Here is an 18220-nt window from a genome sequence, read left to right on the forward strand (position 1 = left end):
CATGTTTAGTCGTAACTTTATTCTTGACTCAAAAGACTACAGATTACCCAGGGGGCAAAGCAAAAAAACGGACACGGAGCGTTGTAAAAGCTTTGACACCAGAAATGATATCTAGGAACTTCAAGGATTAAAACCTGGGTGGACAACCCGGTCAACTAGCTGCTGGAAAGCTACAGGGGGCCAAAACCCCTTTCTGGGGTCATTTTGCTGGCGAAATGATGTAAATGCAAATATTTAGGTACTACAATGGCATAAATAGTCATACAACTATAAAATTTGGCAGAGAGTATCTTGACACATAGGGGGAGGCATGAAAAAAACATTCTGGGGTTTGTTGCAACTCAATTTTAAGATATCACTCTCAACATCCCAAAAAAGACCAAAAAAAGTACTGTTCGCCTGACAAATTCTCATGAAAATTATTATTTTTCAGCACTTTATGGAGAATATCTATGCTTAACAGGTATATAGAAAAATTCCTTAAATCATAAGCTTCCATTTGAGTCCAAGATAGCCTTTCTATCTCAAAAGCTCCACTTGCTGTGGCCAACGGTCTTCTCTATCTATCTGTTCACTTTGGGGAGACCAGAAATAGAATGGTTTCTGATCAGGCCAGTTAACATGTAGTTTTTCACAATAGGTGTTGCATTGTTTGGAGACAGCCTGTAGCTTTCCAGTAGCTAGTAGAAAGGCTATCTTGGACTCAAATGGAAGCTTATGAATTAAGGAATTTTTCTATATACATGCTAAGCATAGATATTCTCCATAAAGTGCTGAAAAATAATAATTTTCATGAGAATTTGTCAGGCGAACAGTACTTTTTTTGGTCTTTTTTGGGATGTTGAGGGTGATATCTTAAAATTGAGTTGCAACAAACCCCAGAATGTTTTTTTCATGCCTCCCCCTATGTGTCAAGATACTCTCTGCCAAATTTTATAGTTGTATGACTATTTATGCCATTGTAGTACCTAAATATTTGCATTTACATCATTTCGCCAGCAAAATGACCCCAGAAAGGGATTTTGGCCCCCTGTAGCTTTCCAGCAGCTAGTTGACCGGGTTGTCCACCCAGGTTTTAATCCTTGAAGTTCCTAGATATCATTTCTGGTGTCAAACCTTTTACAACGCTCCGTGTCCGTTTTTCAAAAAACTGGGATTTTGCCCCCTGGGTAGATGTCTTTTTCTTTTTTGCTCTTAAAGTGTAATTTGTTTGTCAGTGCTCTGTGGAAAATATTGCATTACAGCAAATGAACAGTATAAAAGAAAAGTGTCATTGCCAAGCTTCTTATAAGTTCCAACGTCTCAGTACACAAGAGTGGATGCATGTATAGTGTGTGTGTGTGTGTGTGTGTGTTTGTGTGAGAGAGAGAAAAGATTTAAAAGCAAAAAGAACCTAATCACACAACAATTAAAATATGACAGTAATCAGTTGCATGCATGTGTTGCTACCAACCTCTGTACATTAGAAGACTAACTAGGTGATATTTAGCCATCAGTCCCCTGATTGTGTTGCTCTGCTGTGTTGTGTTGTTCCAGGTGGTACTATGAGTGTGATCCTGGATCTGTCCTACGCCACCTCCATCATCATTTCCTCTGTGTTGGCCATCGGTTACACACTGATGGGGGGGCTCTACTCTGTGGCCTACACGGATGTGATCCAGCTTATACTCATCTTTTCCAGCCTGGTGCGTAACATCTTTCCATCCATTCGCACAGCAGCACATTGAACGATGAACAGCATCAAGTACTGTATGTTCCCTATCAGATCATTCACTCAGCTAGATAATGCAGATAAGTGGACGAAAGCCCAGAGGGATTAAATTATACATCCTGAGCTACCTGGTACCTTATTAACTATGCAAGCAAGATTGGATTACCTGCCAAATTAAAGCATCACTGATTTTATTAGCTTGTTTGAGTTTTCCTCCCCACACCTCACGTTCCAAATGGCTGCTATCATTTGATTGTTGAATGTGCGGTTGAATACGGGGTACCCACAGGGCTCGCTGGTAAAAGTCAAGTTAACCACTGACACCACAGCCAGTAGACTGTTCTGTATTTCATTCAATAAAGAGAGTGAGGGAATGCCATTTGCCAGATAACTGGGGAAAAGACGTTTTTTCTTTTCTTTTTTTAACAAATTACTCTTTGTGGCGCCGCACCAATCAGATCTGATGTGATGTGATGAAAAGGCCAGCTATTTGATAGAGCTGCTGATGAGATTATTACCACTGCGTGAAACTAAAAAGCCCATCGTACTGGAGCTTCAACCCCAGCTCTAGTTTCAGATTCCCAATTCCCAGTGTTCAACTGAAAACTTCCCCTACTGGGCCGATAATCAGATTAGTTGTGTCCTTGTGTTTGTGTATACAGTGGGTCTGTGTGCCGTTCCTGATGACCAACACTCACTCAATGGACATAGCCGTGACGGCCTACAACCAGACCTTCCAGGCTCCCTGGGTCGGCGTGGTTGAGTTGAAAGATGCCGGCAAGTGGGTTGATGACTTCATGCTGCTGGTGAGTGGGAGTGGGAGTGGTCGTCGCAGAGTGCACGTCTCTAAATAAATCATAGCGTTTAAATTAAAATCAACTCAGCAGTTCAATCAGATTCAGGCTTATTTCATTAGACACAACAACGGCCAAGCATAGCAACAACATAGGCATGAGAGAATAGTTCTTATTGCTGCATCAACTGATTCCTGTCCTGTGTTTGTCCTAGGCTCTGGGCGGTTTGGCCTACCAAGCTTTCTACCAAAGAATCCTGTCCGCCTCATCTTACTCCCAGGCTCAAGTGACCTGCTTTGTATCAGCAGCCTTCTGCCTGGTGCTGGGTGTCCCATCGGTGCTGGTGGGAGCCGTGGCTGCATCCACAGGTACACACTCTTAACTCACAACTAAATGTATAAGCGTAGTCTGCACTGGACATAAAAAACAATAGGAAATTAGACATTTCCCCCTTTATTTAAAGTCCCTGTAAAGTGACACTAGATTCGTCTTCTGAGTTAATCACATCCCAGACAGATGTCTTGTTAACCATCCTGCCAAAGGTGAATGCTAGAAAAATGTGTTTAGTAGGTGAAATGAGGTTTTAAAATCATGACAAAATGAGGCAGTTCTCTCAGCTCTGGAAGCTGGGGGCGCGTCTGCTACAGGCACCGAAGCCTCGCCCACTTGATGAGCGTCGTCAAGTTTCAACTGTCAAATCAAATATCGGACTACGCTAATGCTAACTGTCACATCGTACCCAAGCAGCTATGGGTTTGAGCTATACGCTTGAGCCTGAGTCTGAATCCAGCTCTTATCTGAATGTTTCGGTGTTCCACCCTATGTGGTACAATATTTTATTCCATTGTTGTTCTTTTCAAAGGTTGCCTTGTACAATCTGGCAGAGGGACAGTCGATGAAAACTAGCTTTTTAAGCTAATTCGGGTGCATTTGTGTTTTTTTTTTTAACACAATGTGTATTAATGTGCATTGTCCCTTTTCAAATAAACTAAACTGAAACTGATACACACCTAGCAGTGAGGGAAGTAAATATGGTGCTGCTGCCGTCAGCACACGAATCTCTGCTTGCCCTGATAGCGCGCTAACGCTAGCCCCGTTCGTCCCGTGCTGACGGCGGCCCTCATTGTTGTGGCGGTGTAGCCTTCAAGGCTCCCGTTGCTATGGCGATCAGCTGTGACGCTTCAGAGGCTCACCTGGACTGTGACTGTTTTGGCGTCTTTTGGAGTTTTTCCGCCGGCTGGTCCCATTGATGAAATTGTGTAAGTCTTGTTAGTTTGAATTAAAAGTGAAGCTTCATGTTTCACATAAGAGATGAAGGGCAGGTGGTAGGGGGATAGTTGGCAACGCTCCCCCAATCAGCTGCAGCGGTTTGTCCGTGAACCCCAGCTGTCGCCGGTGAAAGTTTGAAAAACTATCCGGTGCTGCAGAGGCACGCTATGGTGGTGATGCACTTCTCCCCACCAGCATAGCTCTGGACAAAAGCAATCCACCTGTCCTTCACCTTTTCCTCCCGGGGAAACGAGAAGAAAGTGACCGAGCTGATCTCCGAAGTCACACAGCCAGGAAAGACACACTTTCGAGACAACGGCATGGCCAGCTAGCTATAGAAAAACAACTGCGTAGGTATAACTGACTCAAAACGAGCAGGATAACCACAGATGCAAGCATTGTTTATAATAAAGTATTTATAATGTTACTGTGTACATGGGAGGAGTTATGAAAGTACAGGGCTCCAGACTAACTCTTTTTTTTTACTCGGAGCACAGTGGCCACTTAAAATTTTAGGAGCGCAAGCAGAGAATTTAGGGGCGCACACCGAAATTTTCACTGTATTACTGATAAATACTTTGATAGATGCAGAAACTATAATGTTTTAAATTCACATTTTAGTGTGCAACAGTTTAAATACTGAAAATATAAAGTTAATGTTTAGGCTGCACTGACAAATAACAGAACAAGACACACCACTTGTGGTAAACTCATCCTAGACCCCCCTATGTGCACGGACTGCTTGGCATCAAACTCGTTGAGACCCCCCGCCCAGCCCTAAAAAAACAAAAAAAAAATCAATCAATCATTTCCATTTGGGAGCCTCTGTGCATCACAGTTCTGCAATGTAACGCAAGTCAACCTGCTTCGTTGCCTTGTGACGATTTGAGTACCACTGCTGAGATCGCAAGCATATTATGGGATGTTTGTAGTGAGCCGTCAAAAAAAAAAATATCGCGGGTGACGTTCAGCACACACACGCGGAACGCCGGCCTGTGTGTCTCCTGCTGTTTCACGGAGCTCTGCTGTGGAAAGACGTCTCTGAGATGAAGAGAAGAGAAACACGCTTCTTTTCACACATCAGCCAATCACAGTAAAGGTCATTAAAAAAAAAAAAGTCGGCGAATTTACTGGTCGCACATGCGCGAGTAGATGAAAAATTTACTCGCATTGTTACAAATTTTAGTCGCAAAATGCGACCATTTAGTCACAGTCTGGAGCCCTGAAGTAGGGATGGCAGTGTGTCATGGTGCCCACTCTGTAAGCCCACCCATAAAAAACTAGACCACTGCAGCAGAGTCAAACTGTTCAACCCTAAAACTCTAAAACTAAGCACTGTACAGAAATTAGTATTTTTGCATGTTGTCAATACATTGCAAACACTTTTAATATATTTTGAAACAAAACTCCAATTTCACTTTACAGTGACTTTAACTGAATTAAGATCTATTCATCACATTAACTCTCTCCTCCCCAATTCATTCATTTGTTCAGTCAGTCTTTGGTCTTAATCCAAATATTCTCCTCTCTCCTCCCAGACTGGAACTCAACCACCTATGGACCGAACACCCCGTATGAAAATGGCCAGGCGGGCTCCGTCCTTCCCACCGCCCTGAAGTACCTGACACCTACGTACATCTCCTTCGTCGGCATCGGAGCTGTAACTGCTGCTGTAATGTCTTCCATGGACTCGGCTCTTCTGTCTTCCGCATCACTGTTTTCTTCAAACATCTACAAGAACATCATCAGAAAGAAGGTGAGACTTTTGGAGAAAGATATCATGGGGGTGTACCCAACCAACTCAACTATCTCACCTCACCGTGTCTGTAGGTCCTTTCACCTCTGAATCCGCCCCCTTATCCTGTGGGGTGCCTCAGGGATCGGTCCTGGGCCCAATCCTTTTTGCCCTCTACCTGTTCCCACTAGGCAAGATCATTAGTAATTACAAGGGTATATCCTATCACTGTTATGCTGATGATATTCAGTTATATCTGTCCCTCGACCCCAACTCCAATTGTAATGTTAGTAATTTATGTGATTGTTTGGCCGAAGTTCAGAATTGGATGGCCAGCAATTTCCTGCAGCTTAACACTGGTAAATCAGAACTTCTTATCATTGGTACTGATGACGCTGTCTCTGAGATGAGAAATTGTATGGGTTCCTTAAAATCATTAATACGTCCAAATCTCAAGAATTTAGGTGTCACTTTTGATCAACACATGAATTTTGACAAACATATCAATCAGTTATCCCGGATCTGCTTTTTTCATCTCCGAGACATTGCTAAGCTCAGAACCATGGTCTCCACACCCGAACTAGAAATGATCATCCACGCTTTTGTTTCATCCCGTCTGGACTACTCCAATTCACTGTTCTCCTGCCTCAGCAAATCATCCACTGACCGTCTTCAATTAATACAGAATGCCGCTGCCAGGCTCCTTACCAGGTCTCATAAATCACATCACATCACCCCCATTCTGTTCTCTCTTCACTGGCTTCCGGTACATTTCAGGATTCACTTCAAAATATTGGTTATTACCTATCAGGCCATTCACGGTCAAGCTCCCACCTACATCTCTGAACTCATAAAACCCTACACCACTTCCAGACCGTTACGTTCATCATACCAAGGCCTGCTCCATGTCCCCCGCACTAGGCTCATTACTAAAGGTGACAGGGCTTTTGAATCCGTTGCACCAAGGCTTTGGAATGCCCTGCCTCCAGAATTGAGAGCTGCTTCCTCAGTCATATCATTTAAAAAGCAGCTAAAAACCCACTTATTTTCTCTTGCCTTTTATTAACTCTTTTACACTGTAGCCAATGTATTGCGATTGTTCTCTGCATTGTTGTTGTTGTTGTTGATTGTCTCCCTGTCGGTCAAATGTTGACTGATTGTGTTCAGCACCTTGTGACTGCTGTCTGTGAAAGGTGCTATATAAATACATTTTCCTTCCTTCCTTCCTTCCTATCTGCAAATGCAAATTTAATGAAAGTGCATGAATTCAACCCAAAGCGGCGCAGTAGCCGCATGCGTTCGGTGCAACGGCGACACCGTTTTTTCCCCCCGTGCATGTCCATGGAGCTGTGCACCGCGGACGTGCACGGTTCCCTACATTGCTGTGTCAGGCAGGTGTTTCCCATGGAGCTCTGCCCCGTTTGAAAGGTGAAAGAAGCGGAAAGTGGAAAGATGTCGCCTCTGTAATGTAGAATGTGTATTATAGAAGAGAACATCAGTCAGTCATCCAACCAAATTAACTCTACAGGATAACATTAACATAATAATGACATCAACAGGAAAGACAGTCAGAAATATGCCACATAGCGAGGAGTTGCCGTGAATCCCTCTCAGAGGCTACACTGCTCGATCTGTTTGTCAGTTTGAACTGAGGACTCAGGTGTGGAGAGGAGGGAGGCTGGCGAGACGTGAACTTCCTACCTTGTGTGTGATAAAAGTTAAAAATGCGATTAAATGTACTGATATCACACTGCTGCTACGGCAGCTATGGAGTAGAGATCCGGGCTGGACCGGGCAAGCCCTGAGAGCCGGGCTGCTTGTTGCTGCTGGTGAAGCAGGTCCGTGCAGCTGATCCATGTGAATGGGCCCTTAAAGCAGAAGTAAGCGATCCGGTCGTTTTGTCTAACTTCTTGTCAGCAGATGGAGTTAGCAGTCCCCGCCCTCGTCCCTACGTCACCACATTCACGCGCATCCCTTGGCTGCACACACAGAGAGGACCGCCCCTTTATGCCGTTCTCTCTCCTCATTGGATAAAGGTTGTAGGATACAAGGAAAGTTTTCTCCTCGGCTTACAGCAGAGCAGAGTGACTGACAGACCCGTGTTTCAGACCAAACACTCTATGTAAGTGATTGCTGTCGGAAGATATAACTATTTAAGACTTTTATTAACGCAAACATTCTGCTTACTTCTGCTTTAAATTGGAAGTGGATTGTTTTGCGGTCGATAGAAGCTTATCACCAATGCAGAGTGTGCATTTTACCGATATGTTCTTGTCCTTTTTGCTGGCGAATTGAAACGCGCGCACACACACACACACACACACACACAGGCAACGTAGGTCAGCAGGGCACAGACGCATCACAGCACAGCGCCTCGGCTGACACATCCGCAGGTTCCACAGAAGCCTACTGTCTGACAAAAAGCAGGCTGCAGTCGGGATTTTCCTTTCCTTATCCGGAGAACGGATTGCTTTTAAAAAAAAAAAAAAAGTTACTGATTGCTCAACGCACGAAACTAACGCGTTATGTTACACGAAAAAAGTAATTAAAGTACTCTAACTCGTTACTTTGTAACGCGTTACCCACAACACTGCAGGCGGGAGCCAAGAACAGAATCAAGACATGGATAACAGAGCAAGGTTGACAGCGTAGTGGGGAGAGACACTACTCTAACAAGCGGGAGACCAGGGTTTGAATCCTTTAGCATTAAGCCATACAGTCCTACAATACTGGTTGCCGTTGCCATGTTCGCTTCCGTAAACACCGTTGTGGCGTGATGTTATCAATGATCTAGTGCGCATGCGGGTCACTTCAGGAGCGTGAGCTGTTCACACAGCAATCCGTAGACAGGCCACATTTAAAGACGTAATGTGAACAGCCAAACAAAAAATCGGAATTGTGCATGCAGACCTGCAGTGTTGAACGTAGCCTTACGCCAGGAATACACTGGGAATGGTATCGCGGGGCGGAGCGGAGTTTTTAACCTGCTACACCAGGCACGGATGCGACGCGACACGGCTTCACTGTGTTTGTTGTTGCAGCTGTCAGCTTCACCTTGTCAAGCCTACAGTAAATGAGTGCACTTTATGTATCTCAACACATTTTTACATCCCTCCTGTTAAAATGGATTGACAGTACCTTTTTCACACATAATTTGCTGACTATGTAGGGTTTGCAAGTGCAGACTATATTAAATGGTATCAATTAACTGTTTAACTACACGATCGTGGATCCACAACGTAACAAAACAAACCCCATAATGTTGCACTGCTACTGGCTTTGCCTCTGGTACATGAGACATTTATTTTAATCGCATTTAACTTTTTTCTACCTGTTTGAGGGTCGCATAGCCACACGACGAGGAAATAAAATAGACCCGGCGCGAAAAAGAAGAGAGATGTCGCGCGACGGCCACTGGAGTGCGCGTCGCTCACATGGCCGGTGGAGGAGCTTCCATTGACTAAATGGGCGCGAGCTGCTGCGTAGTGATGGGAATTCCGGCTCTTTTTGGAGAGCCAGTTCTTTCGGCTCGGCTCACTAAAAAGAGCCGGCTCTTTCGGCTCCCAAGTGGCTCCTCAGATTTTATGTTGCTTATCACCAAAATAATGCAAAACTATGTGTAAAATTAATTACTAATGTAAAAAAAACAAACATTATATCAAATATTTTCATTTATGCCTTTATTTAGGCCTACTGAACACACTCAACCTTGAATAGAGTGTTACAAAAATAAATCATAAAGTAGGCCTATAAAAAACAAAGTCCAGGGCTCCAGACTAACTTTTCTTTTGCACTTATGGATGAAAACTTCTCATGTCAAAAAAAAAAAAAATCAAAATAATCAATCAAAATTGTCAATGCTGTAGCTACATCCTGCATACAGATGTGCCTGTGCATGTGTTTGTGGAGCCTGCTCCATATGAGATTTTCACCTTGCACAATCTACACTCTGCCTTTGAACTGCTTACTGCTTATTTAAATGCCCAAATGCCCCCCCCCCCCTCCTCCGTCGGACGGTCAGACTGTCAGATGGGGGGAGGACAGCAATTTGAACGCATTAGCGCGATTTAGCGCATTTGTTTATTACTGTCACTACCCTACCTGTGCCTGCGTGAGTGTCCGCACCAGCTAGAGAGAGCGAGAGGGGGAGAGAGAGAGAGAGGTGCTGCCACAGGCTCGTGCTGGATGCGCTGGTTGATTAGTTTCGTTTTTACCCCCTTCCCCCGTCGATCTGTGGCTTTCACTACAACAAGCAGAGGAGAAAAAAATACTAAAACGGCTCCCAAAGAGGAGCCGGCTCCCGTCGTTCACTTCAAAGAGCCGGCTCTTAGAGCCGGATCGTTCGCGGCCGACACATCACTACTGCTGCGGGTCGCGCGACACACGTTTCGCGTCGCGGCCGTTCCCAGTGTATTTCAGCTGTTAGACTGTAGAACAAGGTGTCATGTGAAACTCTTTGTCTCCTCATGTCATTCTTTTTGCTCCTTCAGGCATCGGACCGTGAGATGCAGTGGGTGATCCGCATCTCAGTGGTGGTGGTGGGGATGGCTGGCACCGCCCTCTCCTTCTTGGACAGCAGCATCCTGGTCTTCTGGCTCCTGGGCGTGGACATGTCCTACATCATCATGTTCCCTCAGCTCGTCTGTGTCCTCTTCTTTGAGGTTTCTAATGGTTACGGGGCCACCGTGGGATACGTTATCGGACTGGTAATGAGGTTGCTGAGTGGCGAGCCCCTCATCGGCCTGCTTCCCGCCATCAGGTTCCCTGGCTGCCGGCTAAATGCAGAGGGAAAGCTGACACAGTACTTCCCCTTCCGCACGGTCATCATGATGATTTCACTTGTGGCCATTCTGCTCTTCTCCTGGCTGGCATCCTACATGTTCAACAGAGGTCACCTGTCTCAGAAGTGGGATGTGTTTAAAGTCAAACGTGAGCAGACATCAACACCCCGAGACAAGCAGACATCAACACCCCAAGACAATGAGGACCAGCCCTCATAACTTTCCTCAATCAAGGGAGGGGTAGTTTTTATGTTTTTATTGTTGTGTTTATTATGATTGTACCATATTATTGTTTTTAGGTTGGTTAGGTTGTAGTAACTTTGTCTCAATGACACACAGATCAGGCTTACCAGTCCCCCGCTCTAAGCTTGAAGACAAAAGGTGACGGTGCCTTTGAGGTAGTGGCTCCAACTCTCTAGAACTCTCTCCCTCTATGTCTGCGGTCTGCAGGCTCTTTACAAGTTTTTAAGGCGAGACACTACATTTACAGTACAAGTTGACTTTACAGTACATGTCTTTAAAGGCCGTTTTCTCAGACTCTGAACCTGAAATCTCCACTTAAGCAGCACCTAGAGACACCAAACCTTCCCGTTTTATTCCTGTCTATATTCTGAAGGTTTTTACAGAGGGGATTGTTGATATATCATTCAAAGCCTGATTTATACAACATTTTATTCCTAAAAACATGGCAAAATTTGATTTTTTTTTAAAGGGCTTGTGACAGTATTTTCTCATTTACAAAGTGATAAAAAGAGATATCCAAAATCCCCTGACTCTAATATGTCAACAAAATGAAACAAGAATTTTGAAAGGGGCTTCATCCATTTTTCAGATTTCGGTTCTGGAAATGTAGGCAAATTAGCTCATATTTCATCAGATATTGCCTCATTTACATATTTAAATATAAAATTTGACAAAACTTGTAATACAAAAAGCATTTGTCTTAATGTAAGTGATAAAGTTGGGAAGCTTCATGGTGATATCTGTTATTTAAAATCTTTACCCTATTCACCTGTAGTGTCTCCCCTTAAACGGAATCTGAATCTGGGAGTCTGTACAAGCTTGCATTCATCTGCTGCCTCTGGTCTGAAGGGTCTTTTTCTGTGTGGCTCATGATTGTCTGCATTTTTTGTATGATGAGGTTGTTGACTGTTGTTAACACTGTCATCATTGCGTGAGAACTGTTATTTTTTTAAATCATTTTTTGTTAACTGTTGTTTACGTTGCTCTTTAAATTGTAATTTTGTGAGGTACTTTGTGAATGTTATGTCTGTGAAAAGTGGTGTACAAATAAAATTATTCATTCATTCATTTTCTATACCACTTATCCTGCACCATCTACACATATAGACAGACAACCATTCACACTCTCATTCACACCTATGGGCAATTTTAGAAAAACAAAATATGCACTATTTTCCAAAGGTCAGGTGCAAAGTACGACACTTTGGATGAGGTTATAACTGTCTTTAATAAGTCAATAATTAATAACAACATTGATTTCAACACTTTTTGGAGTAATGATAGTTTGAATACTTTTGTTCAACAAGAACAAAACATCAAACATATTCTCCCAAGAAAACTGTACTTCAAGAAATTCATAACAGACAACTTCATTCCAAAACAGACAACTTCATACCAGGTCAACGATTTTTTCTTATGTTTTTATGCCCTTTTATCATCCCATAAATAAATAAATACATATCTGTCTTGTTATTTTAATAAATACAAAAATAAAGAATACAATTATTCAAATAGTGTAAGACTATATCAAACAATCATAGATAATAAATAAAGTGCAAATAATTGATGTATATGTGTAAGTGCTTCCTTGGTCGAAGTGGTCCACAGCCCCTTTGCATGCATTATAGTCCAGTATCATCTGGGGGTTTCAGTTTCCCAGATTCCTGGACTTCTGGCTCCCGATGTTTTGAGCTCATGACCAAAACATTTTTTCCCTTCCTCGGAACATAGGAAACCACAGCCCTGTTGTTGGTGAATGCAAACATAGAGGAAAGCACCTCTCTATGTTTGATATTGAGCAGCTGCAGTGGGAGCTCAAGTTTGTTTTTGCGAAGTGTTCCTACCAGTGCAATCCTCCTCGTCTGCAATTCGTCTGCCAAAGGAAAAGACGTGAAAAAGTTGTCTGTAGTGACAGTGTGGCCCTCAAGGTCTTTGGTGAGCTCAAGTACGACACGCATCCCCTGATTTTTCTCTCTTTTTTTTGCGGCAGACTTCCCGGTGTAAATTTGGAGCCTCCATGCGTACGAGGTTTTAACATTGCAAAGAGCCCAGATCTTCAAACCATATTTCCCCGGTTTGGAGGGCATGTATTGCTTGAAAGAACAGCGGCCCCTGAAAGGGACCAGCTGTTCGTCAATACATATGTCCTTCCCTGGGTTGAACATCTTTGGCAGGCGGCAGCTCCATAGGTTCCACAAGTCTTTGATCGGGGCCAGCTTCTCCTTGAGGCGGCCTGGACGTGACAGTTTGTAATCAAACCGTAAGGCCAGATTGATCTGCAGAAATCTTTTCTGCGACATGGTGCCTCTAAACATTGGACGCCCTGTTTCTGTTGCCCCACAGGCTCTTTGTGGACTCATGCTGCGACTTGTACATGCCTGCTAGGATCAGAAGCCCGAGGTATGCTTGCAGCTCCTTCTTATCCACATCTCTCCACTCATACCCAGGGGGCAAAGCAAAAAAACGGACACGGAGCGTTGTAAAAGGTTTGACACCAGAAATGATCTCTAGGAACTTGAAGGGTTAAAACCTGGGTGGACAACCCGGTCAACTAGCTGCTGGAAAGCTACAGGGGGCTAAAACCCCTTTCTGGGGTCATTTTGCTGGTGAAATGATGTAAATGCAAATATTTAGGTACTACAATGGCATAAATAGTCATACAACTATAAAATTTGGCAGAGAGTATCTTGACACATAGGGGGAGGCAGGAAAAAAAGATTCTGGGGTTTGCTGCAACTCAATTTTAAGATATCTCCCTCAACATCCCAAAAAAGACCAAAAAAAAGTACTGTTCGTCTGACAAATTCTCATGAAAATTATTATTTTTCAACACCTTATGGAGAATATCTATGCTTAACATGTATATAGAAAATGTCCTTAATTCATAAGCTTCCATTTGAGTCCCAGATAGCCTTTCTATCTCAAAAGCTCCACTTGCTGTGGACAACGGTCTTCTCTATCTATCTGTTCACTTTGGGGAGACCAGAAATAGAATGGTTTCTGATCATGCCAGTTAACATGGAGTTTTTCACAATAGGTGTTGCCTTGTTTGGAGACAGCCTGTAGCTTTCCAGTAGCTAGTAGAAAGGCTATCTTGGACTCAAATGGAAGCTCATGAATTAAGGAAATTTTCTATATACATGTTAAGCATAGATATTCTCCATAAAGTGCTGAAAAATAATAATTTTCATGAGAATTTGTCAGGCGAACAGTACTTTTTTTGGTCTTTTTTGGGATGTTGAGGGAGATATCTTAAAATTGAGTTGCAGCAAACCCCAGAATCTTTTTTTCATGCCTACCCCTATGTGTCAAGATACTCTCTGCCAAATTTTATAGTTGTATGACTATTTATGCCATTGTAGTACCTAAATATTTGCATTTACATCATTTCACCAGCAAAATGACCCCAGAAAGGGGTTTTGGCCCCTGTAGCTTTCCAGCAGCTAGTTGACCGGGTTGTCCACCCAGGTTTTAATCCTTGAAGTTCGTAGATATCATTTCTGGCGTCAAACCTTTTACAACGCTCCGTGTCCGTTTTTCAAAAAACTGGGATTTTGCCCCCTGGGTATCATGCACAAACCTCATTCCTTGCAGGTTTGTAAAATGCAAGATCAGCTGCAGAATCTCTTCATGAAAAAAGAGGTCAAATGCTGTCTCAGGGCTGGTTATCCTGGCATTTGCTAAATAAGTGGGCTCTGGGGTCAACACTGGACGTGGGACGAATGGCAGGGTGTTTTCTTGTGTGGGAAACCACAAGAATTCCCCATTTCTTGACATCCATGTAGTTTCACCCTCCAAATCCACCTGATTTTCTTCTTCCTCCTCCTCCTCCTCTTCCTCTGAGCTGCTTGGCTGAATTTCCTCCTCTGACACCTCCTCGTTGTCAATGGAAACATCTTCCACACTGTCATCTTCGTCGGTAGCCTCCTCCTCTGTGACATCGTCACTCTCCTCATGGTGCAAAATTGCAGCAAGAGCCTCCTCTATTTTCATCCTCCTCTTCATGTCTGCTGGTGTAGAAATGACCAGCCAAGACGGCAAACTTTAAAAAAAACAACTTAAAAGACCTTTATTGTCCTTACGGAAATTTGTGCTGCACAACAGCTCCACAATCCCCACATTCCCACTCAACACATGTCATACAAAGACAAGACATACAAGACAAATCATACATTAAAAACATCATACATATAAATAGAGAAAAAAACGCAGAGTAATAAAAAGTGCTAAATTCATTAAAACTTTACTTTGCATTTCCTCATAACAACTTAAAAAGACATTTTTCAAATTCATATAGTTTATATTTGTTCAATTTGCCATTTATTTATAGTTGTGTGTTAAGTGTTTAGTGTGTGCATTCTATATTAAAAAAAACATCATAATTGAATTTTACTTGGCATTTTATTTAATAATTCTTTCAATTCATCACGTGTACTTTTACCATTTACACAAGTCAACATTTACATCAACATTTACATCTATATCTTGTCAGTAAGTGAAATTGAGAATCTCTTCATATACATCAAGTGGCAAAGCATCAGTTGCATCTTTAAGATTAATCACTTGAAATTCATTTGTCTTTTCAATCACATAAGTGTGAAGGTGGTCATCAAAATACTTAACAATGAATATTTCTATTTTCTCAAGTAACTCTTTTGTGCAGGCAATCATTTTCTGAACATCAGTAAGAGTGGTATTTGATGCAGAATACATTTTAGCAACAAAAGCTGCTGCACAGTTCTTAAGGTCTTGGAGATCAGAATTCACAGTAGTATTGTCAAAACTGTATATCAGTCTCTGAAGCACCTGAGAGGTTGGGGATTGATGAAGTCCCAGAGTGGTAATATTTTCTGCCTCCGTTTCAAAAGGAACAACATTAGCATGGGAATGGTCTCTTTTCAGAGATCTGCAGTCCATAGGAGAAGGAGAAAGGAATGTTGTTTTTGGCACACAGCATTGCCATTTTTACCTCTGCACTTGTGACCTGGTCTGCCTCGGTGGCAATTCTCGTTAAGAATGCTGACATCGCCTGGGCATGTTTTTGTGCCTCTAGCCGCGCTTTTGCTTAGCGGATTTCTCGTGCTGACTTACATCATTCCTTCCCCTGTGCGAGATGCTAAAGTCGCAGTTACAAATCCTACAAAGCGCGTGACTGTCCCCCACCCCGCTCCTCTTCAGAAAAGTAAATTTGCTGTCCCATCGATCGCGGTAGTCACACGACGGTTTGGGTTTTTTGGCAGAAGGAGTCCATCATCCATTTTTGTTTTCTTTTTCTCTTTTTTTCTCGCGTTGTCACTTGTCATCTGACGTTACACGCTAACCTCGTGACAACTGCCACTTACACCTAGGCTACTGCAGCATGTGGCAGTTATCGCGAGGCCAGTCACAGAGCTCAGGGCAGGGGATGTTTTTTTTTACTCCGCCCGGGCCTGGTATTATTATTTTTTAGTAACGCAGGTTAAAATACGGGATATTTACGGGAAAATTCTAATACGGGAGGACGGTGGGAAAGAAGGGTAAAATACGGGACTTTCCCGGCCACTTGACAGGTATGGCTTCAGGCTGTACCATCACTAAAACTCTGTCAACCAGAAGAGTGTCAATGTAGCCTATAACTTCATGACTGCAGCTCAAACCGACCCGGTGCCTCAGCACGGCGACCAAGCTTTGATAATTACGGGGTCTGTCCGCTATTCCGACATGTCTCTATTTAGACATCCCGCTATTACGACATCCCTCTATCTAGACATGCCGGTATTCCGACACTTTTTGGTACCGCTATTCCGACCCGTCATCTTTTTTTTTTTTTTTTTTTTAAAGCTGCGATACCCAGGCGCGTCTCTCTCTCTCTTTTTTCTTTTCAGCATGTCTATCACTGGTTTGATGAGGGAGTAATGTTCTTAATCTCAACAACTAAACTATCAAGTCACACACAAAACTGACACACATGATAAACAAACAGAACTATGTTGCAGTTTGTTTGTCAAGTTAACCTGTCACCTTCAGCACCATGGACAGCGCCGCGGATGAGCCGCGGAGAAGCTGCAGCTGTGAGCGTCTGGGCTCTGGGCTTAGGGCCTGGGGCCTCATTTATCAAAAAGGGTGTAAAACTGCTACTAAATTTTTGCTTAGGCCTACGGCGAAAAGACGAAAATGGCGCACACCCAAAATATTTACACCTTTTTCAGATCTATCAAACTGTGTGTACACACAACTCTCCGCAATTTCTCTTTGATAAATCACACTGGATCCAAGAATGGTGCGCACGTGAACACACCTCATACTCCGCCCCCAGAACGCCTTCCCATGGTCAGCACGTGCATATTAATTAGCCATGTGCGCTCTGTGGAGCGGCAACAAAGTGACACGGAAGACAACGGGCAGGGGAAAGAAAGCGAGATAGGCTACATGGCGGGGTCCATGCCTATGTTCCCACAGTTCTAAGATTTTTCTCAAAATTAGGCCCTATGTTCCCACTGGACTCTCTACCTATCTGGACTCTGTCTATCTAGCCTGTCTAGCCTCTACCTGGTCTTTTTACTAAACTTAACCAACCCTTTTCTTCATTACCTAAACCCAACCAATGGTGGGAACATAGGGCCTCTCGTTTTTTTTTTTTTTTTGAACGACTCATTTTAAGGAACTGATTCTAGTGATTCAGTACAGTCAAAAGAACTGCCGATCCCATCACTAGAACTGGAGGACGTCATTTTGCTCCCACCGACGTTTATGAGGTCGTGTGTGTGTTGGTGCTGTGTGGGTGTGGGTGTGCGTGCTGGAACAGAGAGCAGCCTCTGCTGGAGGTGCCGTGACGGCCGAAGGTCCAAGCACCTCTGGTCTTCTGATATCGATCCCCGCTGCTGTGCCAACCACAGGGAAAACAACATCATGCTGCCCAGCCAGAAGGTCATCCATTTCATCGTAAAACTGAAAGCGGATGGTTCCTTTACCCGTAGACTTGTTGTTGTCCTTAATTTTTTTATCTGCGTCAATTAGGGTATTCCATTTCCTGGCCACTTTCTCGGGACAAAACAACTCCGAATACTTCCAGAGGTTCTTCTTATTGCACCTTGCCGATTTCAGCCGAGAGTTCAGCTCCTTGAGACTCTTTGGGAGGCCTTCAGATTCTGCTGCAAGTTGTTGCCGCATCAGATCAATGAGGAACAGTGTTTGTTCCCTATTGAAGCTTTCGTTGGCAGGCAGGGCAGGGGATGGTGATTGGCTGAGAGGGGCAGCATTCTCCTTGGAGCTCTCTACAATACACATATGAGTAATAGGCTGTCAAACATTGTATCATAGACATAACTTTTGTTTTGTTGTTTTATTATTATTAATATTATTATTATTATTATGTTATCTAGCCTGCTGTGGTGGTGTGACTGTCCTCAATCATCACCAGGTTCGCCACAGTGGTGCAGTCCATGTTAGTGTAATAGGTGGTGAGATCGTGCGCTTTCTGGAACAAAGATCCAGGAAAGGGTGTGCTCCTGTCTGGGTCCACGAATAAATCAGCGTTGTTGTCCACATAGACTGGGGGGAAAAAAACAAAAAGAAAAAAAAGGTTTAGGCTACATCACAGCCATTTCCCTCATAAATATTTTACATGGTAAATATTTTGCAACAAAACTTTTTTTTTGTTAGCCTATATACTGAGTAGATATGCACACTTTTAAGACGATAAACGAAC

The 18220-nt window shown here is 43.3% G+C and overlaps 2 protein-coding genes across 2 annotated transcripts in view; both read left to right on the forward strand.

Annotated features, from left to right (window-relative positions):
* The window catches only part of LOC146990270 (high affinity choline transporter 1-like), a 17201-nt gene extending 6692 nt beyond the window's left edge, over nucleotides 1-10509 (forward strand). Inside the window, exons 4-8 of the mRNA XM_085772986.1 lie at nucleotides 1537-1685; nucleotides 2374-2517; nucleotides 2720-2873; nucleotides 5313-5530; nucleotides 10000-10509. Coding sequence (XP_085629112.1) covers nucleotides 1537-1685; nucleotides 2374-2517; nucleotides 2720-2873; nucleotides 5313-5530; nucleotides 10000-10509 — 1175 coding nt within the window. The remainder of the gene's footprint in view (nucleotides 1-1536; nucleotides 1686-2373; nucleotides 2518-2719; nucleotides 2874-5312; nucleotides 5531-9999) is intronic.
* The window catches only part of LOC146990267 (uncharacterized), a 206463-nt gene that overhangs the window by 152882 nt on the left and 35361 nt on the right, over nucleotides 1-18220 (forward strand). The window lies entirely within an intron of this gene.

The sequence above is a fragment of the Trachurus japonicus genome, chromosome 3 (assembly GCF_045865225.1).
Source record: "Trachurus japonicus isolate A0001 chromosome 3, Traja_1.0".
NCBI lineage: Eukaryota > Metazoa > Chordata > Actinopteri > Carangiformes > Carangidae > Trachurus > Trachurus japonicus.